This window comes from Salmo salar, chromosome 23 (genome assembly GCF_965601325.2).
Source record: "Salmo salar chromosome 23, fSalSal1, whole genome shotgun sequence".
NCBI classification, from domain to species: Eukaryota; Metazoa; Chordata; class Actinopteri; order Salmoniformes; family Salmonidae; genus Salmo; species Salmo salar.
In genome coordinates this window covers 40733989-40761009 of record NC_138313.1, presented here as the reverse complement: position 1 = coordinate 40761009, position 27021 = coordinate 40733989, and the positions used below count along the sequence as shown (strand labels likewise).

The window sequence follows — 27021 nt, the reverse complement described above, 5'->3', positions numbered from 1 at the left end:
ATCTCCTAATGTCTCCCTATTATGATGTGTTTATGTTTCTTCATCAGGCTGACAGACTGACGGGCAGTCTGAGACTCAGAGTTAGCATGTTAGCTTTTCAGCCATTACCCCAGGCCTGTTAGTTGTTAGCATGTCAGCATTACTGCCATCTCCAGGCCTGTTAACTGTTAGCATGTTAGCATTGCAGCCATCCCGCCAGGCCTGTTCAGAGCTCTGAGCAGAAGCTGCACAATACCAGAAGGCTGCACAATACCTTCTCCTCCCTCCTTAATCCTCCACCCCTCCCCTTCCCTCTCTGCTGACGACTTTGTCAGCCACTTTGAAAAGAAGGTTGATGACATCCGCTCCTCATTCACTCAGCCTATTGAGTGTACTGGTACCACTCACACAGAACTACCCTACGCCTTGACCTCTTTCTCCCCTCTCTCTCCAGATGAAATCCTGTGACTAGTGAGGTTTGGCCACCCGACAACCTGCCCACTCAACCCCATCCCCTCCTCCCTTCTCCAGACCATCTCTGGAGACCTTACCCATTTCTCACTTCCCGCATCAACTCATTCCTGAACACTGACTTCAAAATGTTCAAAGTTGCTCCCCTCCTCAAGAAACCAACACTCGAACCCTCTGAAGTCAAAGACTACAGACCGGTATCCCTTCTTTTCTTTCCAAAACACTTGAGCGAACTCTGACCAACTCTCTCGCTATCTCTCTCAGAACAATCTTCTTGACCCTAACCAGTCAGGCTTTAAGGCGGATCAGTCAACCGAGACTTCTCTCCTCTGTTCTCATCCTCCTAGATCTATCTAGTGCCTTCAACACCGTGAACTAGAGGTCGACAGATTCATCGGAATGGACGATTAATTAGGGCCGATTTCAAGTTTTCATAACAATCGGTAATCTGCATTTTTGGACACCGATTGTGGACGATTTAATTTTAATGTTACCTTTATTTAACAAGGCAAGTCAGTTAAGAACACATTCTTATTTTCAATGACGGCCTAGGAACAGTAGGTTAACTGCCTTGTTCAGGGGCAGACCGACAGATTTGTACCTTGTCAGCTCGGGGATTCGATCTTGCAACCTTCCAGTTACTAGTCCAACACTCTAACCACCTGCCTTACATTGCACTCCACGAGGAGCCTGCATGGCAGGCTGACTACCTGTTACGCAAGTGCAGCAAGAAGCCAAGATAAGTTGCTAGCTAGCATTAAACTTATCTTATAAAAAACAATCAATCAATCTTAACATAATCACTAGTTAACTACACATGGTTGATATTACTAGTTTATCTAGCGTGTCCTGCGTTGCATATAATCGATGCTGTGCCTTTTAATTTCTCATCGAATCACAGCCTACTTCTCCAAACGGGTGATGATTTAACAAGCTCATTCGCGAAAAAAGCACTGTCGTTGCACCAATGTGTACCTAACCATAAACATCAATGCCTTTCTTAAAATCAATACAAGTATATTTTTTTTAACTTGCATATTTAGTTAATATTGCCTGCTAACATGACTTTCTTTTAACTTGGGAAATTGTGTCACTTCTCTTGCGTTCCGTGCAAGCAGTCAGGGTATATGCAGCAGTTGGGGCCGCCTGGCTTGTTGTGAACTGTGTGAAGACCATTTATTCCTAACAAAGACCGTAATTAATTTTCTAGAATTGTACATAATTATGACATAACATTGAAGGTTGTACAATGTAACAGCAATATTTAGACTGTTTTCGAATTGATCGTTTCTGGATTTGACCATATTAATGACCTAAGGCTCGTATTTCTGTGTGTTATGCTATAATTAAGTCTATGATTTGATATTTGATAGAGCAGTCTGACTGAGCGGTGGTAGGCAGCAGCAGGCTCGGAAGCATTTATTCAAACAGCACTTTTGTGCGTTTGCCAGCAGCTCTTCGTTGTGCATCAAGCATTGAGCTGTTTATGACTTCAAGCCTATCAACTCCCGAGATTAGGCTGGTGTAACCGATGTGAAATGGCTAGCTAGTTAGCGGGGTGTGCGCTAATAGCGTTTCAATCGGTGACGACACTCACTCTGAGACCTTGAAGTAGTTGTTCCCCTTGCTCTGCAAGGGGCACGGCATTTGTGGAGCAATGGATAACGATGCTTCGAGGGTGGCTGTTTTCGATGTGTTCCTGGTTCGAGCCCAGGTAGGGGCGAGGAGAGGGACGGAAGCTATACTGTTACACTGGCAATACTAAAGTGCCTATAAGAACATCCAATTGTCAAAGGTATATGAAATACAAATGGTATAGAGAGAAATAGTCCTATAATAACTACAACCTAAAACTACTTACCTGGGAATATTGAAGACTCATGTTAAAAGGAACCACCAGCTTTCATATGTTCTCATGTTCTGAGCAAGGAACTTAAATGTTAGCTTTTTTTACATGGCACATATTGCACTTTTACTTTCTTCTCCAACACTTTGTTTTTGCATTATTTAAACCAATTGAACATGTTTCATTATTTATTTGAGGCTAAATTGATTTTATTGATGTATTATATTAAGTTAAAATAAAAGTGTTAATTCAGTATTGTTGTAATTGTCATTATTACAAATAAATAAAAATCAGCCGATTAATCGGTATCGGCTTTTTTGGTCCTCCAATAATCGGGATGGGCATTGAAAAATCATAATCGGCCGACCACTACCGTGAACCATCAGATCCTCCTCTCCACCCTCTCAGGCCTGGGCATCTCAGGCTCTGCACACTCTTACCTGACAGGCCACTCCTACCAGATGATGTGGAGAGGATCTGTGTCCGCACCACGTAATCTCACTACTGGTGTCCCTCAGGGACTCACAACTACTTTTCTCCTTCCCCCTTCTGACACCCAGGTGGCGACATGCATCTCTGCGTGTCTGGCAGATATCTCAGCTTAGATGTTGGCCCATTACCTAAAGCTCAACCTCAACAAGACGGAGCTTCTTTTCCTCCCAGGGAAGGCCTGCCTGCTCCAAGACCTCTCCATCAAGGTTGACAACTCCACAGTGTCACCCTCACAGAGTGCAAAAATCTTGCCGTTACTCTGGACAACACCCTGTCGTTCTCTGCAAACATCAAAGCAGTGACTCGCTCATGCAGGTTCATGCTAAACAACATCCGTAGAGTATGAACCTACCTTACACAGGAAGCGGCGCCAGTCCTAATCCAGGAACTTGTCATCTCCATTCTGCTGTGCCATCAAACCCTTGCAACTTATCCAGAATGCTACAGCCCGCCTGATGATCAGTCTTCCCAAGTTCTCCAATGTGACCCTGCTCCTTCACACACTCCACTGGCTCCCAGTCAAAGCTTGCATCCACTACAAGACATGGTACTTGAGTACGGAGCAGCAAGAGGAACTGCCCCTCCCTACCTCCAGGTTATGCTCAAACCCTACAACCCAACCCGAGTAATTATTTCTGCCACCTCCGTTCTCTAGGCCCTCTGACCCCTATGGGGGCAGTCAAAGCTCTTCTCTGTCCTGGCACACCAATGATAGAACCAGCTTCCCCCTGAAGCTAGGACAGCAGAGTCTCTTCAAATCTTCTGAAAACATCTGAAATCCTAACTCTTCAAAGAGTATCACCCCCCCAGAGTTGCCTCTTTTCTGTTGACGTTGAGACTGGTGTTTTGAGGGTACTATTTAATGAAGCTGCCAGTTGAGGACTTGTGAGGCGTATGTTTCTCAAACTAGACTCTCGAATGTACTTGTCCTCATGCTCAGTTGTGCACTGGGGCCTCCCACTCCTCTTTCTATTCTGGTTAGAGCCTGTTTGCGCTGTTCTGTGAAGGGAGTAGTATACAGCGTTGTACGAGATCTTCAGTTTCTTGGCAATTTCTCGCATGGAATAGCCTTCATTTCTCAGAACAAGAATAGACTGACGAGTTTCAGAAGAAAGTACTTTGTTTCTGGCCATTTTGAGCTTGTAATCAAACCCAGAAATGCTGATGCTCCAGATACTCAACTAGTCTACAGAAGGAGAGTTTTATTACTTCTTTAAATCAGAACAACAGTTTTCAGCTGTGCTAACATAATTGCAAAAGGATTTTCTAATGATCAATTATCCTTTTAAAATGATAAACTTGGATTAGCTAACACAACGTGCCATTGGAACACAGGAGTGATGGTTGCTGATAATGGGCCTCTGTACGCCTATGTAGATATTCCATAAAAAATCTGCAGTTTCCAGCTACAATAGTCATTTACAACCTTAACATGGTCTATACTGTATTTCTGATCAATTTAATGTTATTTTAATGGAGAATTTTTTTTCAAAAATAAGGACATTTCGAAGTGACCCCAATGTTTCGAACGGTATTGTATATATTCTTATTCCATTCATTTAAATAAATACGGGTAAATAAAGGTAAAAATAAAGGTAAAGGTAAATTACTTAGATATGTATTAGGTAGTTGCTGTGGAATTGTTAGATTACGTGTTAGATATTGTTGCACTGTCGGAACACAAAGCACAAGCATTTCACTACACTTGCAATAACATCTGCTAACTATGTATATGTGACCAATAAGTTTTATTTTATTTAAATAGTGTAACGGGCGTCGTAAGGATTGGACCAAGGTGCAGCGGGAACGTGTATACTCATCTTCTTTATTACATTTAAAAGAAGGAAAAACAAACAAATCACGTATACAAAAACAACAAACGACATAAAACAGCCCTGTTAGGTGCATAGACACAAAACAGGAGACAACTACCCACAAATCCCATTACAAAAACAGCCCTATACATAGGACCTTCAATCAGAAGCAACGAGGAGCAGCTGCTTCCAATTGAAGGTCAACCCCATTAACTAAACATAGAAATAGAAAGACTAGAACTAACATAGAAATACACGTACATAGAACATAGACCAACAAAAAAACGGAACACATAAAACAAACACCCCTCTTACATAAGCACATAGCCCAACAAACCCCGAACCACATAAAACAAACACCCCCTGCCACGTCCTGACCAAACTACAATTTACATTTACATTTGAGTCATTTAGCAGACACTCTTATCCAGAGCGACTTACAGTAGTGACACAATAACAAATAACCCCTTTACTGGTCAGGACGTGACAAATAGCAAAGTTGGGTTGGAACTCATAAGATGTTGCCCTTCTCTGTCACTAATGTGTGCAGAGTATTCTGGCTCAAAATGGCTGCTGTGTATTCCTGATGTCATTGCTACACATTGGTGGAGGTGGAGAAATGATTGAACACAACGTACAGCGCTTTGGATGGATCTTGCAAGTAGCATACGGATTTGATGATTTAACTTCCCAATCCATCCCCATTGCCAATGTAGGGCATCTAGGCACAAGTCTCCCTCCCTCCCTCCCTCCCTCTCCCTTCCACTTTGGTGTGTAGCTTTAGTAATCCTGAGAAGAAACAGGCAGATGGCACTTGGAGAGATTACAAACAGTCACGGCACATCTGAAGACCACACACACACTCTCACACCTGCATCTCCCCCTACCTCTCTCTCTATCTCCAATCTCTGCCTTGAACCTAATCTCTCCACATCTGCAGAGCTTGCCCACTCGGAAGCTGCACCGCTGTCTCTCGCTCTCTCCATCCTCTCCTATTCTCTCTCTCTCTTCACATACTCTCATCTGCAGAGGGCGCATTCTCATCATCTGCATCTTTTCCTTTGGTAACACTTTATTTGGATAGTTCGTCTGTAGATGCTCTACAGACAAACATTTCAACTAACTGTTTACTAACCCTAACCCTTATTCTAAACCTAACCCTAACCGTAACCTTAGACAAGCAGTTGCTTATTAACAGATGGTCATACTATCAACAAACTATCTGTAGACCATCTATCCAGACTATCCAAATAAAGTGGGAGCCTACCTTTCTCTCTCCTCATCTAATGTCTATCTCTGCTAACCCTAGATGACCCCCTCTACATCCTCCTTTTCTTCTCTCTCTACTTTACTTAACTTTATTTAGTAAATCTTTTCTTAACTCTATTTCTTCAACTGCATTGTTGATTATGGGCTTGTAAGTAAGCATTTCAAGGTAAGGAGACCTGTAGTATTTGGCGCATATGACAAATAACATTTGATTTGATTTTATAGTCATGCCTGCATTGCTCATAAAACATCTCTCTGGCTTCCTCTCTCTCTCTCTCTCTCTCTTTCCCCTCTCTCTCCTATGATAGCTATGCTAACGTAAGAACAATGGGATAAGAGCTATGCTCTAGTGTTGTTGTCAGCTAACCACTGTAACAAACAACCTGGCTCCACCCACTGGGGACTGGACTGGCCCTGGTAGGACTGTGTGTGTGTGTGTGTGTCTGTGTGTGTGTGTGTGTCTGTGTGTCCATAGCAGCACGTGTGTGATTTAATCCTCCATTTAACATGCCTGTGTGTACATTACAGTTTAGGCAGTAAATCCGCTCTCCCCAGACAGCGAGACCAAACTGCTGCAATTATTCCTTTATTCACTCTGTCTATCCCATTTAAAGGCTTATTTTCTTTTCATCTCTCTATCCTAGCCGTCCCTCTTCCTTTATCTCCCTTGGAGCGCTGTGCTGCTATGCGTGTCTACATGTTTATAATTGTGTGTGTGTATGCGTCTACATGTTTATAATTGTGTGTGTGTGTGTGTGTGTACACGTTTATAATTGTGTGTGTGAGTGAGTGAGTGTGTGAGCTGTTGGGCCCACATCAAGTCATCCCTCGGTATGAAGTCATCGGCACAGTTAATGACATCATAAATCAGGCCCCGTTCCCTGAAGACTGGGGTGGGGGGTGAAATGGGGTATTTCCTGGGTATTCAGAGACAGTTAAACCAGAATAACTGTTAGGTGAAAAACGGCAATTAACACCTGTGTGACCAGATGCCAGAACCAATGTCACACGACGTATGACCAGACGTCAGATGGTCAAGCTGGCACAGATTGACTTCTGACCCCTGAGGCCGTCACTTCCATGCCGCCCTGCCAACCGGCCTGCGCTGATTCCCTCAGAAGAGCAGGGGAGCTGGCACACTGTCTGTCTGTCTCTCTCTCTCATACACACACATGCATGCCCACACATGCCACTCTAAACAGGAAGTGACATCCTTACAGGTAGTGGATTGGCTCAGACAACCAGTCCTGTTTATGACCCAGTAATATGGAGCTCAGATAGAGACAGAGACCACTGTTATCGCACATGACCCCGAAACACACACACACGAATGCATGCATGCAGACACATACACACACATTATTCCGCTATTACTGTTAACACCACTGACCCCGATACCACACAACAAAAGTCTTTCCCATTGGTTGAATCATCCTCCAGCATATTCTCTTCCACTGTTGTCGTGGAAACAGCAGAGAACGGGAGAAAGAGAGACAGAGACACAGAGAGAGAGATAGAGACAGAGACAGAGAGAGACAGAGAGAGGGAGATGCAGAAAGACTGAGAAGAGAATCGCTGATGGGTCTTTTTTAAGAGGGATAGGTGGTAGCCTCATCAAAAAGCTGAAATGGAAAATTCCAGGCTTACTTTGTGTGTGTGTGTGTGTGTGTGTGTGTGTGTGTGTGTGTGTGAATGACTCATGGAAAGTTTAATCTTACTATGCTTTTGGAGATTTGCAGGGGTAGGAAACATCTTTACACACACATATGCACACTCACACACATACACACTGTCTCTCTCCCAATCCTGAGTGAGGGAGATTATTGCGTGTGTGTGTGTGAGCATCTGTGTGCTTACTGCCACTGTCTCTCTGCAGCGCTGCAGTCCTAGATAGATAGTGAGAAGGTATTAAGTCTCTTCAGAGCCAGATTAATACCCACGTCAGGCCTCCTTTCTAACTCTGAGGGTGCTTACCAGCCAAAACGAAAAAGCTATTAAGCATGGTAAATAAGACTGGCTGATTTGAAAACAGGTATTAATAGTTGAATTTAAGCTTAAGCCTCAATTTCAAAGGGCTTGGAGAGTGAAAGAGAGAGGGGAGAGGGACTCTTTGGAGAGTCCTGCAATGCAAAACTCATAGATGTTCACAATTACTATTTTCCTATTCCTTCCATCTACAGAGTGACCAATATGTCATATAATAAATAAATGCATTATTAACAATGTGTGAGTGGAACATATAATGAGTGAGTGAAAGAATGATGAACACTATTACAGATGATGCTCACTAGTGATACCTGCTGTCCAAACAGAAGCAGCGCACACTGCACCAGGCCTACTTGTTCAATGTAGGCCACATTGTAATATACACACAGCAACTGACTTTGGATCAGCTGTGAAACACCATCTGCTTGTAAACACTGATTCCAGGATGGTGGCGCGTGCGCACACGCACACACACACACGCACACACACCAAGTGCCTACCTGTGAGCAGGGAGACTCGATGGAAGGTGCCCTCCAGCTTGCCCAGCAGGATGTGGACAAAGCCGTCTTTGGACAGTTGCCCCACCTCTTTGGAACTCTGGTCGTACACCACCACTTCCTGTTTCCTGCCCATCTCAACCTGTAGAAACACCAGTGAGCAAGAAGATGTCAATGGAGGTTTGGGTTAGTATCATTTATTGCAAAAGGAATATGAAGTTGTCATAACCCATGAGTAAAAAAGGTTGCACTGATAAAAACAGCAATGCTGTTTGCATTAAAGCACACATTTATCTTTATTTTAAATCATGTGATATAGAGGGGGTTGGGTGGGTGGTGCATGGGGTTACTGAAACAACATTTGGGAACATAGCAAAGTATTACACCATCTGGACAGAGTAAAAAAAAAATCTAAAGGTATTTTCACATTGATATCCAGGAATCGATGCTGTAACAGTAAATAACAGCTAAATAATGCCGACATATCTGTTAAATACAAAACGTTCCATCCAAATGCATGTGTGTAAATGGACAGTTCAAGCACCTTCAATGCATCAGCATGCTGTAGATGCTTTGTCACAATGTGTTTGTAAAAGAGGAAGAGATGCGAGCATGCGCCTGTGTTTGTCTATGCTGTGTGTGTGACATGCCAGCCGGGCTCCTCCATGTTGTCAGGCAGGTTTTGGTCACATGACAAGCGCCTAGCCTATCGCATTGCAGCTCTAAACCACCACTGAAAGGGGGTTCTTTAACCCTTTTCTTCGTGTTGTTTTCATGCGCTCCCTCCGTCCTTCAGATAGCATAAAGACTACACTATAGCTGCTGGGCAAAACGACACTTCCTCCAAGAACACTGTTCACTGCTCAGTGGCCCCCTTGTCTTTCTCTGTGAGCTTTACAGTGCAGTGGGTCATGGTATACACACAGGTCTATAGTGTGGATGGTACACACAGTTCAAGCCATGCAGTGGATGGGTGTGTGTATCAAAGAGTCTATTACTCTGCAATAGTTTGTGTTTGTGTGCGTGCCTCAGTGTGTGTGTGTGTGTGTGTGTGTGTGTGTGTGTGTGTGTGTGTGTGTCAGTGTGTGTGTGTGTGTGTGTCATTGTGTGTGTGCCAATGTGTGTGTGTCAGTGTGTGTTTGTGCTTCACGTTACACAGCAGTCGTACAAGAGTGTCTTGGCTGATAGACACACAGGTTACTGATGCATGTTTTTCCTGACCCATCGGCATAGAATACCCCATGATGAAAAAGTGAAAACATGTTTTTGAGTCAGCAAATGCCAGTGATGCAAAATGGATGAGTACAGAATGGAGGGATGTGTACAGAATAAATGAGTACAGAATGGATGGATGAGTACAGAATGGAGGAGTACAGAATGGAGGAGTACAGAATGGATGGATGAGTACCAAATGGATGATGAGTACAAAATGGATGGATGAGTACAGAATGGATGGATGAGTACAGAATGGATGAGTATAGAATGGATGGATGAGTACCAAATGGATGATGAGTACAAAATGGATGAATGAGTACCAAATGGATGGATGAGTACAGAATGGATGTGTACAGAATGGGTGGATGTGTATAGAATGGGTGGATGTGTACAGAATGGGTGGATGTGTACAGAATGGGTGGATGTGTACAGAATGGGTGGATGTGTACAGAATGGGTGGATGTGTACAGAATGTCATGTGTCATGTTTCTAACACATCTACAACACCTGTATAAGACTGTTGTTCCCCATCTTTACTTTTGTGTGGTCAGTGACCATCTGAGAGGGGAGATAGCATCTCAACCTGACCACCTAGTCTGTGTTTAAACACAACCTCCAGTACAGCAGTCCACTGAACACATCTGAGTCCACTTATACCATCTGAGTCCGCTGAACCCATCTGAGTCCGCTGAACACATCTGAGTCCACTTATACCATCTGAGTCCACTTATACCATCTGAGTCCACTTATACCATCTGAGTCCACTTATACCATCTGAGTCCACTTATACCAGCTGAGTCCACTTATACCAGCTGAGTCCACTTATACCATCTGAGTCCGCTGAATCCATCTGAGTCCGCTGAACCCATCTGAGTCCGCTGAACCCATCTGAGTCCACTTATACCAGCTGAGTCCACTTATACCATCTGAGTCCACTTATACCATCTGAGTCCGCTGAACCCATCTGAGTCCGCTGAACCCATCTGAGTCCACTTATACCAGCTGAGTCCACTTATACCAGCTGAGTCCACTTATACCATCTGAGTCCACTTATACCATCTGAGTCCACTTATACCATCTGAGTCTGCTGAACCCATCTGAGTCCACTGAACTCATCTGAGTCCACTGAACCGATCTGAGTCCACTGAACCCAAAAGAGTCCACTGAACCCATCTGAGTCAACTGATACTGTACAGTATACGTGTCTGTGTGAGTGTGTGTGTGCATGTCTGTGTGTGTGTATGTTCAGGCTTGCACCTGTGTATTGAAGGTCGACAGTACCTCCTTCACCCTAATCCCTACTGAGACCCTGCCATCTCCCCATACCACTACCCCCTCCCCTTCACTCTCCCCTACCACTACCCCTCCCCTTCTCTCCCCCTACCACTACCCCCTCCCCTTCACTCTCCCCTACCACTACCCCTCCCCTTCACTCTCCCCTACCACTACCCCCTCCCCTTCTCTCCCCCTACCACTACCCCCTCCCCTTCACTCTCCCCTACCACTACCCCCTCCCCTTCTCTCCCCCTACCACTACCCCTCCCCTTCTCTCCCCCTACCACTACCCCCTCCCCTTCACTCTCCCCTACCACTACCCCTCCCCTTCACTCTCCCCTACCACTACCCCCTCCCCTTCTCTCCCCCTACCACTACCCCCTCCCCTTCTCTCCCCCTACCACTACCCCCTCCCCTTCTCTCCCCCCTACCACTACCCCCTCCCCTTCTCTCCCCCTACCACTACCCCCTCCCCTTCACTCCCCCTACCACTACCCCTCCCCTTCTCTCCCCCTACCACTACCCCTCCCCTTCTCTCCCCCTACCACTACCCCCTCCCCTTCTCTCCCCCCTACCACTACCCCCTCCCCTTCTCTCCCCCTACCACTACCCCCTCCCCTTCTCTCCCCCTACCACTACCCCCTCCCCTTCTCTCCCCCTACCACTACCCCCTCCCCTTCTCTCCCCCTACCACTACCCCCTCCCCTTCACTCTCCCCTACCACTACCCCTCCCCTTCACTCTCCCCTACCACTACCCCCTCCCCTTCTCTCCCCCTACCACTACCCCCTCCCCTTCACTCCCCCTACCACTACCCCCTCCCCTTCTCTCCCCCTACCACTACCCCTCCCCTTCTCTCCCCCTACCACTACCCCCTCCCCTTCACTCTCCCCTACCACTACCCCTCCCCTTCACTCCCCCTACCACTACCCCCTCCCCTTCTCTCCCCCTACCACTACCCCCTCCCCTTCTCTCCCCCTACCACTACCCCCTCCCCTTCTCTCCCCCCTACCACTACCCCCTCCCCTTCTCTCCCCCTACCACTACCCCCTCCCCTTCACTCTCCCCTACCACTACCCCTCCCCTTCTCTCCCCCTACCACTACCCCTCCCCTTCTCTCCCCCTACCACTACCCCCTCCCCTTCTCTCCCCCCTACCACTACCCCCTCCCCTTCTCTCCCCCTACCACTACCCCCTCCCCTTCACTCTCCCCTACCACTACCCCTCCCCTTCTCTCCCCCTACCACTACCCCCTCCCCTTCTCTCCCCCCTACCACTACCCCCTCCCCTTCTCTCCCCCCTACCACTACCCCTCCCCTTCTCTCCCCCTACCACTACCCCCTCCCCTTCTCTCCCCCCTACCACTACCCCCTCCCCTTCTCTCCCCCCTACCACTACCCCCTCCCCTTCTCTCCCCCTACCACTACCCCTCCCCTTCTCTCCCCCTACCACTACCCCCTCCCCTTCTCTCCCCCCTACCACTACCCCCTCCCCTTCTCTCCCCCCTACCACTACCCCCTCCCCTTCACTCTCCCCTACCACTACCCCTCCCCTTCTCTCCCCCTACCACTACCCCTCCCCTTCTCTCCCCCCTACCACTACCCCCTCCCCTTCACTCTCCCCTACCACTACCCCTCCCCTTCTCTCCCCCTACCACTACCCCTCCCCTTCTCTCCCCCCTACCACTACCCCTCCCCTTCTCTCCCCCCTACCACTACCCCCTCCCCTTCTCTCCCCCTACCACTACCCCCTCCCCTTCACTCTCCCCTACCACTACCCCTCCCCTTCTCTCCCCCTACCACTACCCCTCCCCTTCTCTCCCCCTACCACTACCCCCTCCCCTTCTCTCCCCCCTACCACTACCCCCTCCCCTTCTCTCCCCCCTACCACTACCCCCTCCCCTTCTCCCCCCCTACCACTACCCCCTCCCCTTCTCTCCCCCCTACCACTACCCCCTCCCCTTCTCTACCCCTACCACTACCCCCTCCCCTACTCTCCCCCCTACCACTACCCCCTCCCCTTCTCTCCCCCTACCACTACCCCCTCCCCTTCACTCTCCCCTACCACTACCCCCTCCCCTTCTCTCCCCCTACCACTACCCCTCCCCTTCTCTCCCCCTACCACTACCCCCTCCCCTTCTCTCCCCCCTACCACTACCCCCTCCCCTTCTCTCCCCCTACCACTACCCCCTCCCCTTCTCTCCCCCTACCACTACCCCTCCCCTTCTCTCCCCCTACCACTACCCCCTCCCCTTCTCTCCCACCTACCACTACCCCCTCCCCTTCTCTCCCCCCTACCACTACCCCCTCCCCTTCTCTCTCCCCTACCACTACCCCCTCCCCTCTCTCCCCCCTACCCCCTCTCCCCTCCCCCCTACCACTACCCCCTCCCCTCACTCCCCCTACCACTACCCCCTCCCCTTCTCTCCCCCTACCACTACCCCCTCCCCTACTCTCCCCCCTACCCCCTCTCCCCTCTCCCCCTACCACTACCCCCTCCCCTTCTCTCCCCCCTACCACTACCCCCTCCCCTTCTCTCCCCCCTACCACTACCCCCTCCCCTTCACTCCCCCTACCACTACCCCCTCCCCTTCTCTCCCCCCTACCACTACCCCCTCCCCTTCTCTCCCCCCTACCACTACCCCCTCCCCTTCTCTCCCCCCTACCACTCCCCCCTCCCCTTCTCTCCCCCCTACCACTACCCCCTCCCCTTCTCTCCCCCTACCACTACCCCCTCCCCTTCTCTCCCCCTACCACTACCCCCTCCCCTTCTCTCCCCCCTACCACTACCCCCTCCCCTTCTCTCCCCCCTACCACTACCCCCTCCCCTTCTCTCCCCCCTACCACTACCCCCTCCCCTTCTCTCCCCCCTACCACTACCCCCTCCCCTTCACTCCCCCTACCACTACCCCCTCCCCTTCACTCCCCCTACCACTACCCCCTCCCCTTCACTCCCCCTACCACTACCCCCTCCCCTTCACTCCCCCTACCACTACCCCCTCCCCTTCTCTCCCCCTACCACTACCCCCTCCCCTTCACTCCCCCTACCACTACCCCCTCCCCTTCTCTCCCCCTACCACTACCCCCTCCCCTTCACTCCCCCTACCACTACCCCCTCCCCTTCCTCCCCCCTACCACTACCCCTCCCCTTCTCTCCCCCCTACCACTACCCCCTCCCCTTCTCTCCCCCCTACCACTACCCCCTCCCCTTCTCTCCCCCCTACCACTACCCCCTCCCCTTCTCTCCCCCCTACCACTACCCCCTCCCCTTCTCTCCCCCCTACCACTACCCCCTCCCCTTCTCTCCCCCTACCACTACCCCCTCCCCTTCTCCCCCCTACCACTACCCCCTCCTCTTCTCTCCCCCCTACCACTACCCCCTCCCCTTCTCTCCCCCCTACCACTACCCCCTCCCCTTCTCTCCCCCTACCACTACCCCCTCCCCTTCTCTCCCCCTACCACTACCCCCTCCCCTTCTCTCCCCCCCTACCACTACCCCCTCCCCTTCTCTCCCCCTACCACTACCCCCTCCCCTTCTCTCCCCCTACCACTAGCCCCTCCCCTTCTCTCCCCCTACCACTAGCCCCTCCCCTTCTCTCCCCCCTACCACTACCCCCTCCCCTTCTCTCCCCCTACCACTACCCCCTCCCCTTCTCTCCCCCCTACCACTACCCCCTCCCCTTCTCTCCCCCCTACCACTACCCCCTCCCCTTCTCTCCCCCCTACCACTACCCCCTCCCCTTCTCTCCCCCCTACCACTACCCCCTCCCCTTCTCTCCCCCCTACCACTACCCCCCCCTCTCCCCCCTACCCCCCCCTCTCTCCCCCCTACCACTACCCCCTCCCCTTCTCTCCCCCTACCACTACCCCCTCCCTTCTCTCCCCCTACCACTACCCCCTCCCCTTCTCCCCCCCTACCACTACCCCCTCCCCTTCTCTCCCCCTACCACTACCCCCTCCCCTTCTCTCCCCCCTACCACTACCCCCTCCCCTTCTCTCCCCCCTACCACTACCCCCTCCCCATCTCTCCCCCTACCACTACCCCCTCCCCTTCTCTCCCCCCTACCACTACCCCCTCCCCTTCTCTCCCCCTACCACTACCCCCTCCTCTTCTCTCCCCCTACCACTACCCCCTCCCCATCTCTCCCCCCTACCACTACCCTCCTCCCCTTCTCTCCCCCCTACCACTACCCCCTCCCCTTCTCTCCCCCCTACCACTACCCCCTCCCCTTCTCTCCCCCCTACCACTACCCCCTCCCCTTCTCTCCCCCCTACCACTACCCCCTCCCCTTCTCTCCCCCCTACCACTACCCCCTCCCCTTCTCTCCCCCTACCACTACCCCCTCCCCTTCTCTCCCCCTACCACTACCCCCTCCCCTTCTCTCCCCCCTACCACTACCTCCTCCCCATCTCTCCCCCTACCACTACCCCCTCCCCTTCTCTCCCCCTACCACTACCCCCTCCCCTTTCTCCCCCTACCACTACCCCCTTCCCTTCTCTCCCCCCTACCACTACCCCCTCCCCTTCTCTCCCCCTACCACTACCCCCTCCCCTTCTCTCCCCCTACCACTACCCCCTCCCCTTCTCTCCCCCCTACCACTACCCCCTCCCCTTCTCTCCCCCCTACCACTACCCCCTCCCCTTCTCTCCCCCTACCACTACCCCCTCCCCATCTCTCCCCCTACCACTACCTCCTCCCCATCTCTCCCCCTACCACTACCCCCTCCCCTTCTCTCCCCCCTACCACTACCCCCTCCCCTTCTCTCCCCCCTACCACTACCCCCTCCCCTTCTCTCCCCCTACCACTACCCCCTCCCCTTCACTCCCCCCTACCACTACCCCCTCCCCTTCTCTCCCCCCTACCACTACCCCCTCCCCTTCTCTCCCCCTCCCACTACCCCCTCCCCTTCTCTCCCCCCTACCACTACCCCCTCCCCTTCTCTCCCCCCTACCACTACCCCCTCCCCTTCTCTACCCCTACCACTACCCCCTCCCCATCTCTCCCCCTACCACTACCCCCTCCCCTTCTCTCCCCCCTACCACTACCCCCTCCCCTTCTCTCCCCCCTACCACTACCCCCTCCCCTTCTCTCCCCCCTACCACTACCCCCTCCCCTTCTCTCCCCCCTACCACTACCCCCTCCCAATCTCTCCCCCTACCACTAGCCCCTCCCCTTCTCTCCCCCCTACCACTAGCCCCTCCCCTTCTCTCCCCCCTACCACTACCCCCTCCCCTTCTCTCCCCCCTACCACTACCCCCTCCCCTTCTCTCCCCCCTACCACTACCCCTTCTCTCCCCCCTACCACTACCCCTTCTCTCCCCCCTACCACTACCCCCTCCCCTTCTCTCCCCCCTACCACTACCCCCTCCCCTTCTCTCCCCCCTACCACTACCCCCTCCCCTTCTCTCCCCCTACCACTACCCCCTCCTCTTCTCTCCCCCTACCACTACCCCCTCCCCATCTCTCCCCCTACCACTACCTCCTCCCCTTCTCTCCCCCGCCCCTACCACTACCCCCTTCCCTTCTCCCCCCCTACCACTACCCCTCCCCTTCTCTCCCCCCTACCACTACCCCCTTCCCTTCTCTCCCCCCTACCACTACCCCCTTCCCTTCTCTCCCCCCTACCACTACCCCCTTCCCTTCTCTCCCCCCTACCACTACCCCCTCCCCATCTCTCCCCCTACCACTACCTCCTCCCCTTCTCTCCCCCTCCCCTACCACTACCTCCTCCCCTTCTCTCCCCCTCCCCTACCACTACCCCCTCCCCTTCACTCTCCCCTACCACTACCCCCTCCCCTTCACTCTCCCCTACCACTACCCCCTCCCCTTCACTCTCCCCTACCACTACCCCCTCCCCTTCACTCTCCCCTACCACTACCCCCTCCCCTTCTCTCCCCCCTACCACTACCCCCTCCCCTTCTCTCCCCCCTACCACTACCCCCTCCCCTTCTCTCCCCCCTACCACTACCCCCTCCCCTTCTCTCCCCCCTACCACTACCCCCTCCCCTTCTCTCCCCCCTACCACTACCCCCTTCCCTTCTCTCCCCCCTACCACTACCCCCTCCCCTTCTCTCCCCCCTACCACTACCCCCTTCCCTTCTCTCCCCCCTACCACTACCCCCTTCCCTTCTCTCCCCCCTACCACTACCCCCTTCCCTTCTCTCCCCCCTACCACTACCCCCTCCCCTTCTCTCCCCCCTACCACTACCCCCTCCCCTTCTCTCCCCCCTACCACTACCCCCTCCCCTTCTCTCCCCCCCTACCACTACCCCCTTCCCTTCTCTCCCCCCTACCACTACCCCCTCCCCTTCTCTCCACCCTACCACTACCCCCTCCCCTTCTCTCCCCCCTACCACTCCCCCTCCCCTTCTCTCCCCCCTACCACTACCCTCTCCCCCCTACCACTACCCCCTCCCTCCCCTACCACTACCCGCTAGCCTTCTCTCCCCCCTACCACTACCCCCTCCCTCCCCTACCACTACCTCCTCCCTTTCTCTCCCCCCTAGCACTACCCCTCCCCTTCTCTCCCCCCTAGCACTACCTCCTCCCCCTTCTGTTTCCCTCTACAATGCCCACAAGCAGCGCAGGACTCATTACAACAGAGTGGATAAGACCAGGCATTAAATCAGACTGTGGCAATAAGAACATCATCAATGATTATGTTCTTTTGTACACAGAAGATCATACAAAATTGATGCATTTCAGTCACTTCAAACCATACTTCCTTCAGATTGAAATACACATACACACACACACACAAAAACACTATATGTGTCTACATCAGTGTACATGATCAGAGTGAAAGGCTGTCCTTTAATCTTCAAGTGATCTCACCAGGAGGATGCTTCCTTTCCCAGATTATCATATCACACCTAGTTTCACATTTTATTAGTCGAATGTACAGGATGCACATGGTATACACACCGTCCCAACAAAATGTTTACTGCTGCTTCCTACTCGACAATGAAGCATTAAGAAATAAGAAAAGATAAGAATACAAACATAAAGTACAGGTTGCCTGTACAGATAACTGAGGATCATAGAGGGCTAGACAGACAGACAGACAGACAGACAGACAGACAGACAGACAGACAGACAGACAGACAGACAGACAGACAGACAGACAGACAGACAGACAGACAGACAGACAGCGAGTGAGAGAGAGCGAGTGAGAGAGAGCGAGAGACAGAGAGAGAGAGAGACCCTCGGATTACACAAATCAACAAAGAATTTGAAAACAAACCCAATTTTGATAAACTCCCATGTCTACTGGGTAATATACCACAGTGTGCCATCATAGCATCAAGATTTCTGACCCATATTTATGTATATTTATTTTCCCTTTTGTACTTGAACTATTTGCCCATCATTACAACACTGTATATAGACATAATATGACATTTGAAATGTCTTTATTCTTTTGGAACGTCTGTGAGTGTAATGTTTACTTTTTATTATCTACTTCACTTGCTTTGGCAATGTTAACATATGTTTCCCATGATAATAAATTGAGAGAGAGAAAGAGATAGAGAGAGAGAGATAGATAGAGAGAGAGATTGCCTGATTACTGCATTGTTAGAGGTCAATAACCTCTGGAGTCGACATACTGCAGCATATGAAAAGACTCAGTCCCTCCCCCTTCACCAGCCAGCAGGCAGCAGCACTACACTACTATACTGCTGTTTTACCATTAACAATGCAGGTGTTGCATAGGTACAACTGAGAAAGAGAGAGGGGAGAGAGAGAGGGGCAGGGAGAGAGAGAGCAAGAGAAAGATTGCCCTTTATGGTTGTGATGTCTGGGGTCCACTCACCAACCAAGAAATCACAAAATGGACAAACACCAAATTGAGAGTGCATGCAGATTTCTGCAAAAATATCCTCCGTGTACAACGTAAAACTCCAAATAACGCATGCAGACCAGAATTAGGCCGATACCCGCTAATTACCAAAATCCAGAAAAGAGCCGTTAAATTCTACTACCACCTAAAACGAAGTGATTCCCAAACCTTCCATAACAAAGCCATCACCTACAGAGAAATTAACCTGGAGAAGAGTCCCCTAAGCAAGCCGGTCCTGGGGCTCTGGTCACAAACACAAACGGACCCCACAGAGCCCCAGGAGAGCAACACAATTAGACCCAACCAAATAATGAGAAAACAAAAAGATAATTACTTGACACATTGGTAAGAATTTACAAAAAAACTGAGCAAACTAGAACGCTATTTGGCCCTAAACAGAAAGTACACAGTGGCAGAATACCTGACCACTGTGACTGACCCAAACTTAAGGAACTCTTTGACTATGTACAGACTCAGTGACTATAGCCTTGCTATTGAGATAGGCCACCGAAGGCAGACCTGGTTCACAAGAGAAGACAGGCTGTGCGCACACTGCCCACAAAATGAGGTGGAAACTGAGCTGCACTTCCTAACCTCCTGCCAAATGTATGACCATATTAGAAACACATACTTCCTTCAGATTACACAGACCCATAAAGAATTCGAAAAACAAATCAAATTTTGATAAACTCCCATTTCTATTGGGTGAAATACCACAGCGTGCAATCACAGCAATAACCAGAGGAGAACAAACACCACTGTAAATACAACCCATTTTGCATTTGTATAGTTATAACACCGTGCATAGCCATAATATGACATTCCAAATGTCTCTATTCCTTTGAAACTTTTGTGAGTGTAATGTTTACTGTTCATTTTTTATTGTATATTTCACTTTTGTTTATTATCTATTTCACTTGCTTTGGCAATGTAAACATATGTTTCTTATGCCAATAAAGCCTTTTGAATTGAATTGAGAGTGAGAGCGAGAGAGGGAGATAGGGAAAGGGGGAGAGGGGAAGAGCGAGCAGAGCGATGGAGAGCGAGAGAGAAAGAGCGAAAGAGCGAGAGCGAGACAGAGAGAGAGAGAGAGATATGAAGCGTCTCTGATCATTTGGACATTTTGTGAGTGTAATGTTTACTGTTCATTTTATATTGTTAATTTCACTTTTGTTTATTATCTATTTCACTTGCTTTGGCAATGTAAACATGTGTTTCCCATGCCAATAAAGCCCCTTAAATTGAAATTGAGACAGTGCATCGCAGCAGGATGTAAGTAGAGTGTCTTCTCTCTTACCTCCTCCACAGAAAGAGGGAGGAGGGAGTGGGAGAGCGTTTTTCCCTCCGTTACTGACCTGTGAGTCTAAGACCTGACCGCCCAGCTCTGCCTCTCAGCGGGTGTTTTATATGTGTACAAAAACGAGAGGTCTGGCTTCAAATAGGACATTATGAGCAACAAACATGACACAGGCAGTAGGGAAAATGGCCTGCAGTGAGAGCATAAAATGTTCTAGGTAGAAACCTAATGATTTCAACTGCTGCTGCAGAGAAGGCAGACACAGCATATATACCCTGTGTTAAAAAACAAACACATGAACACTGACAGTGTTAAATTAACACTGACTGTGTTGAGTCTGTGGACCCATGTAGACATGGGAACAGTGTTAAATTAACATACTGCTTAGTGTAAAGCCTTATTCAAATATTTCCCAGAGTGCCTTGCCTTGAGTAAATTGTAGAGTTACCACAAATTACTGTATTTGTTAGTGACAGAGACATTTCCACTTTAGATGCTTCAGGTAGTCTTGTAGCTTAGTCTGCCCAACCTTGGCAGTCATTTTGAATACAGGATGCAGGTGATGAAAACAATTCTAAACATGGATATCCCCACACTGGTTTGATTCCAATAGAAATTACACATCACCTTCCAAGTCAGCATAATGTGACTTGCAGGCCTGATGTGGTCTGTAAACCATGAGTTTCAGGCCATTGTAGTCAACTCTCAGAAAAAAGGTTTAGATGTGTTCCTAAAGGGGTACAAACACTTGTCACTGTAGTGGTACCCTGTAGTGATGGGGAAATGAAGCTTCCTGAAGCATTGAGGTTTTCCAGCCAATTCGGGCGAAAATAGGTTAAATTCTCGAGGCTTTGATTAACACAGTGTACACTAGTGGCACCTGCTGGTCAAAAGAATATAGAGCAGCCAAATTATTATAGATGACGTCCCACACTCCGTAGCACATGCACAGCGTAGCCGTTTTGACTTCTACCAAACCAATCAGGTGATAGTTCGACAAAACGAAGCTTCGTACGTCATTGATCACGTGCTTCTGATAAAGTGATACAGGGATCGGCACACTGCATAGCGATTTTTAAGCATTCCTCGGAGCTCTGCTATCAAACGTAACATCACAAGTACCCTAGGGGTAAGGTCATCCTTCATACCATTAGTTATAAGGCCTGCAAGTAGGGTTGCAAAACTCCCAGATTATTCCAAAATCCTGGTTGAATTTCCTGCTTCTGTTCCACTAAATGCCCAACCAGAATTTCTGGAAATCCTGGGAATTTTGCCAAAGTTAACACAATTGTGCCACCCTACCAACAAGTCACATTTTGCTGGCTTGTAAAGTGATGTGTTAGAATCCAGACACCATAAGATGTTTCATTTAATTGCAACATGCACTCAGAATGAGTCTCCGGGTTGGGAAAATTGTGAGGCGACTACCCAAGTAATCTGAACTGGAACAAACATTACAGTAACAGGTGCAAAAACAAAATCGAACTAACTGATTGGATTAACTTACAAAATGTATGTTATTTATCTTTGTGTAGCATAAGGTTAATCAATCAATCAAAGTAAATGCACAAACAAAGATATTGAAACAAACCATTTAAAAAAAATCTACCAGCAATCCAGCATGCTGGGAAATACGATAATGATGGGTGTGATAATTCTCTGGCAACTACTCTGTTGGAAATTCTTGCATTCAGCATGCCAATTGCACGCTCCCTCAAAACGTGAGACAACAGTGGCATGGTGTTGTGTGACAAAACATTTCAGAGGCCTTTTATTGTCCTCAGCACAAGTTGCACCTGTGTAATGATCATGCTGATTAATCAGCTTCTTGATATGCCACACCCGTCTGGTGGATGAATTGCCTTGGCAAAGGAGAAATACTCACTAACTGGGATGTAAACAAGTTTGCTCACAACATTTGAGAGAAATAAGCTTGTTGTGCATATGGAACATTTTCGATATATTTTATATCAGCTCATGTAACATGGGACTAACACTTTACATTTTGCGTTTATATTTTTATTCAGTACATACAGTGCATTCTTGGGTATGACGCTACAAGCTTGGCACACATGTATTTGGGGAGTTTCTCTCATTCTTTTATGCAGATCCTCAAACTCTGGAACCTTCGCAGCAGTCTGAGGTCCTAAGCACTCTGGAGCAGATTTTCATCAAGGATCTCTCTGTACTTTTCTACGTTCATCTTTCCCTCGATCCCGACTAGTCTCCCAGTCCCTGCTGCTGAAAAATATCCCCACAGCATGACGCTTCCACCACCATGCTTCACCGTAGGGATGGTGCCAGGTTACCTCCAGACATGACGCTTGGCATTCAGGCCAAGTTAAATCTTGATTTCATCAGACCAGAGAATCTTGTTTCTCATGGTCTGAGAGTCTTTAGGTGGCTTTTGGCAAACTCCAAGCGGGCTGTCATCGTCCTTTTACTGAGGAGTGGCTTCCGTCTGGTCACTCTACCATAAAGGCCTGATTGGTGGAGTGCTGCAGAGACGGCTGTCCTTCTGGAAGGTTCTCCCATCTCCACAGAGGAACTCTGGAGCATTGTCAGAGTGACTATCGGCTTCTTGGTCACCTCACTGACCAAGGCCCTTCTCCCCCATTACTCAGTTTGGCCGGGCGTCCAGTGGTTCCAACAAACTTCTTCCATTTCAGAATGATGGCGGCCACTGTGTTCTTGGGGAGCTTCAATGCTGCAGACATTTTTTGGTTCACCTTCCAACAGGACAACGACCCTAAGCACACAGCCAAGACAATGCAGGAGTGGCTTCGGCACAAGTCTCTGAATGTCCTCGAGTGGCCCAGCCAGAGCTGCAATGATCTGCAATGAGCTGCAATGATCAACAACCAATTTGATAAAGCTTGAAGAATTAAACAAATAATAATGTTCAAATAGTGTACAATCCAGGTGTGGAAAGCTCTTAGAGATTTACCCAGAAAGACTCACAGCTTTAAATCACTGCCAAAGGTGATTCTAACATGTAATGACAGAGGTGTGAATACTTATGTAAATAAGATATTTCTGTATTTAGTTTCAAAGAATTAACATTGTGTATTGTGTGAAAATGGGTGAGAGAAAAACATATTTAATCCATTTTGAATTCAGGCTGTAACATAACAAAATGTGGAAAAAGTCAGGGAGTATGAATACGTTCTGAAGGCACTGTAGTTGGTGGTCCCATGTGGCTCAGTTGGAAGAGCATGGTGTTTAAAGTCAGGGAGTATGAATACGTTCTGAAGGCACTGTAGTTGGTGGTCCCATGTGGCTCAGTTGGAAGAGCATGGTGTTTAAAGTCAGGGAGTATGAATACGTTCTGAAGGCACTGTAGTTGGTGGTCCCATGTGGCTCAGTTGGTAGAGCATGGTGTTTAAAGTCAGGGAGTATGAATACGTTCTGAAGGCACTGTAGTTGGTGGTCCCATGTGGCTCAGTTGGTAGAGCATGGTGTTTAAAGTCAGGGAGTATGAATACGTTCTGAAGGCACTGTAGTTGGTGGTCCCATGTGGCTCAGTTGGAAGAGCATGGTGTTTGCAACGCCAGGGTTGTGGGATTGATTCCCACGGGGGACCAGTATGGGAAGAAAAAAAAATGAAATGTATGCATTCACTACTGTAAGTTTCTCTGGATAAGAGTGTCTGCTAAATTACTAAAATGTAAATTTAGTTGCAGGTGGGTGATGGTTCTAACCATCAAATCTTTAGTCTACCAGCAGGGTCTGAGACTGTACAAACAACCCCGTCAGTAAAGATAACACTCAATGGTGATATGATGTCATTGACTGGCAGCTGGCAGTGCTATGCATGTCTGTCTGTCTGTCTAACCCAGTAGACATGGGAGTTTATCAAAATTGGGTTTGTTTTCAAATTCTTTGTTGATTTGTGTAATCCGAGGGTCTGTCTGTCTGTCTGTCTGTCTGTCTGCAGACGTGTTGGGGCAAAGGTCCCCTCTATCATTTGCTGTGAAAGGGTGTGGTAGCATTTTATAATACCTCCATATAATAAAGCATTTATAATGGATTAGAAAATAGTTTATTCATTATTTATCAATCATTACTCCCACATTTGTACATTTTGTAACCTAGTTATTTACAAATTCCCTTACAAAAATTAATTTGTTGCTGCAAACATCCAATTAGTTAGTGACAAATTTGATGCAAACTAGATAGTGTGCCACAAAATACTGCCAGATTTTGCAAACGTTTGCCACTACTGGTGAATCTGCAGCAAACCTTTGGCAACAACAATATTTATTGCAACTAATGGCAAACATGCATAGTTAGCAATGTCATGTTTTATGGGATAGAGTAAAACACATTTTGTTGATACCAGTTTAATCTGTCAGCGCCACTGACTGACTGGCTAGCACTTAGCTAGCTAACGTTAAGTATCATATTTTTGCACAATTCATGTGATAGATAGTTAGCTGTCACGACTTCTGCCGAAGTCGGTTCCTCTCCTTGTTCGGGCGGTGTTCGGTGGTCGACGTCCACGGTCTTCTAGCCATCGCTGATCCATTTTCCATTTGTTTTGTCTTGTTTTCCCACACACCTGGTTTTCATTCCCTCATTACGTGTTGTGTATTTAACCCTCTGTTCCCCCCCATGTCTTTGTGTGGTATTGTTTGTTTGTTTGTTTGTAAGTGCTTGTGCACATGTTGACTGGTGCACGTCGGGTTTTGTACCCAAGCTGTTATTTTCTTGATGCCGTTGGTTTGGAATTAAACTGCTCCAGCTATTACCTAGTTCTGCTCTCCTGCATCTGACTTCCCTGCCACCAGTTACGCACCCCTTACAGTTAGCTAACCAATGATTTGACTAAACACTTACACTACCACTTTGAAATGCCCTTGTTTTTTAAAGAAAAAAATTAAATGTCCATTAAAATAACATCAAATTGATCAGAAATACAGTGTAGACATTGTTAATGTTGTAAATGACTATTGTAGCTGGAAATGGCAGATTTTTTATGTAATATCTACATAGGTGTACAGAATCCCATTATCAGCAACCATCACTCCTGTGTTCCAATGGCACGTTGTGTTAGCTAATCCAAGTTTATCATTTTAAAAGGCTAATTGATCATTAGAAAACCCTTTTGCAATTATGTTAGCACAGCTGAAAACTGTTGTTCTGATTAAATAAGCAATAAAACTGGCTATTTAGACTGGCTTTAGACTAGTTGAGTATCTGGAGCATCAGCATTTGTGGATCGATTACAGGCTCAAAATGGCTAGAAACAAAGTACTTTCTTCTGAAACTCGTCAGTCTATTCTTGTTCTGAGAAAGGAAGGCAATTCAATGTGCGAAATTGCCAAGAAACTGAAGATCTGGGACAACGCTGTGTACTACTCCCTTCACAGAACAGCAGAAACAGGCTCTAACCAGAATAGAAAAGAGGAGTGGGAGGCCCCGGTGCACAACTGAGCAGCTTAACCGTATGCAAGAAGTGCCCATCAAGCCAATCTCTTGAGATTGCCTCAACAAATTGATAACTAGAATGCCAAAGGTCTGCAAGACTGTAATTGCTGCAAATGGAGGATTCTTTGACGAGAGCAAACTTTGAAGGACACAATTATTATTTAAATTAAAAGTCATTACTTATAACCTTGTCAACATCTTGACTATATTTCCTATTAATTTTGCAACTCATTTCATGTATGTTCTCATGGAAACAAGTACATTTCTAAGTGACCGCAAACTTTTGAACAGTACTGAATATTTTTAGGTGATTATGTTCTTGTTGTTTAATACCAATATACATGTCAATATGCTAGTGTTACAGTTCAGTAGTATGTTAGCTAGCACGTGGTGTTGGAAGAGGCTGTATTGGGAGAAGGATGCATCAACACCCTGGACATATGTTTGTGGTGCACTCACTCAACACTCTTTTTGCAGTGATAAATGAGTGTATTGTCTTCAAGATTGTTAAGGTAAGTAAATGCATGTAGCCCATACATTCATTATTTGTAACAATTAGATCTTTCATTGCTTTAAACTAGTAGGTAGCTGATCTTGATCATGTGTTGTTCGTTCTCTCTTTCTAGAAGCCATCCGTTACAATGCAGAAATACAGATTGAGGCCTTCAATCAAACTGAGGACAGAGAAATGTGTGTGCACCAGACAGGTCAAGGCTACTTGCATGCATGGCTTAAAGATGTAAGTTACTCTAAAAAATGCCGGGTTGTTTTGATGACCCAATTGCTGGTTTGCAGGCATTGGGTCATTAGTTGTGTTGTTTTCTGTAAATACAGAAAGTTGTTGATGCTTGGTTATTAAGGTTGGGTTGTTAGTGCTGGGTTATTAAGGTTGGGTTATGGGTATTTGACCCAGCCAGTGGGTTAATTCTACCACCACCAGCGCATTAAGTCCACCAGAATACTTGCAAGTATTCCAGTTCTAGTGCGACTGGAAACCGGTGAACGTTATTTCGACAGATTTTGGCTGACTGAAAACCATGAAAACGGTAAGTAACAATTATTATGAATTCTAAGTTTAATGGTCATTCAGGTTAAATAGGTTGTCTTATCACCATTTTTGTATATTTTTTATTTCACCTTTATTTAACCACGTAAGTTTACAACTGCGACCTGGCCAAGATAAAGCAAAGCAGTGCGACACAAACAACAACACAGAGTTACACATCGAATAAACAAGCGTACAGTCAATAACACAATAGGAAAAAAAGTCTATATACAGTGTGTGCAAATGGCGTGAGGAGGTAAGGCAATAAATAGGCCATAGTAGCGAAGTAATTACAATTTAGCATATTAACACTGGAGTGATAGATGAGCAGATGGTGATATGCAAGTAGAAATACTGGTGTGCAAAAGAGCAGAAAAGTAAATAAAAACAATATGGGGATGAGGTAGGTAGATAGGGTGGGCTATTTACAGATGGGCTATGTACAGCTGCGGCGATTGGTTAGCTGCTCAGATAGCTGATGTTTAAAGTTGGTGAGGGAAATATAAGTCTCCAGCTTCAGTGATTGTTGCAATTCGTTCCAGTCATTGGCAGCAGAGAACTGGAGG

At 48.0% G+C, this 27021-nt stretch overlaps 1 protein-coding gene across 2 annotated transcripts in view; it reads right to left on the bottom strand.

Moving 5' to 3' along the window:
• Positions 1-27021, bottom strand: part of LOC106584592 (dual specificity protein phosphatase 8) — a 110040-nt gene that overhangs the window by 56537 nt on the left and 26482 nt on the right. For both annotated transcript variants that reach the window (XM_014170054.3, XM_014170055.3), the window contains exon 3: positions 8358-8496. In XM_014170054.3, the coding sequence (XP_014025529.1) occupies positions 8358-8496 (139 nt within the window). The remainder of the gene's footprint in view (positions 1-8357; positions 8497-27021) is intronic.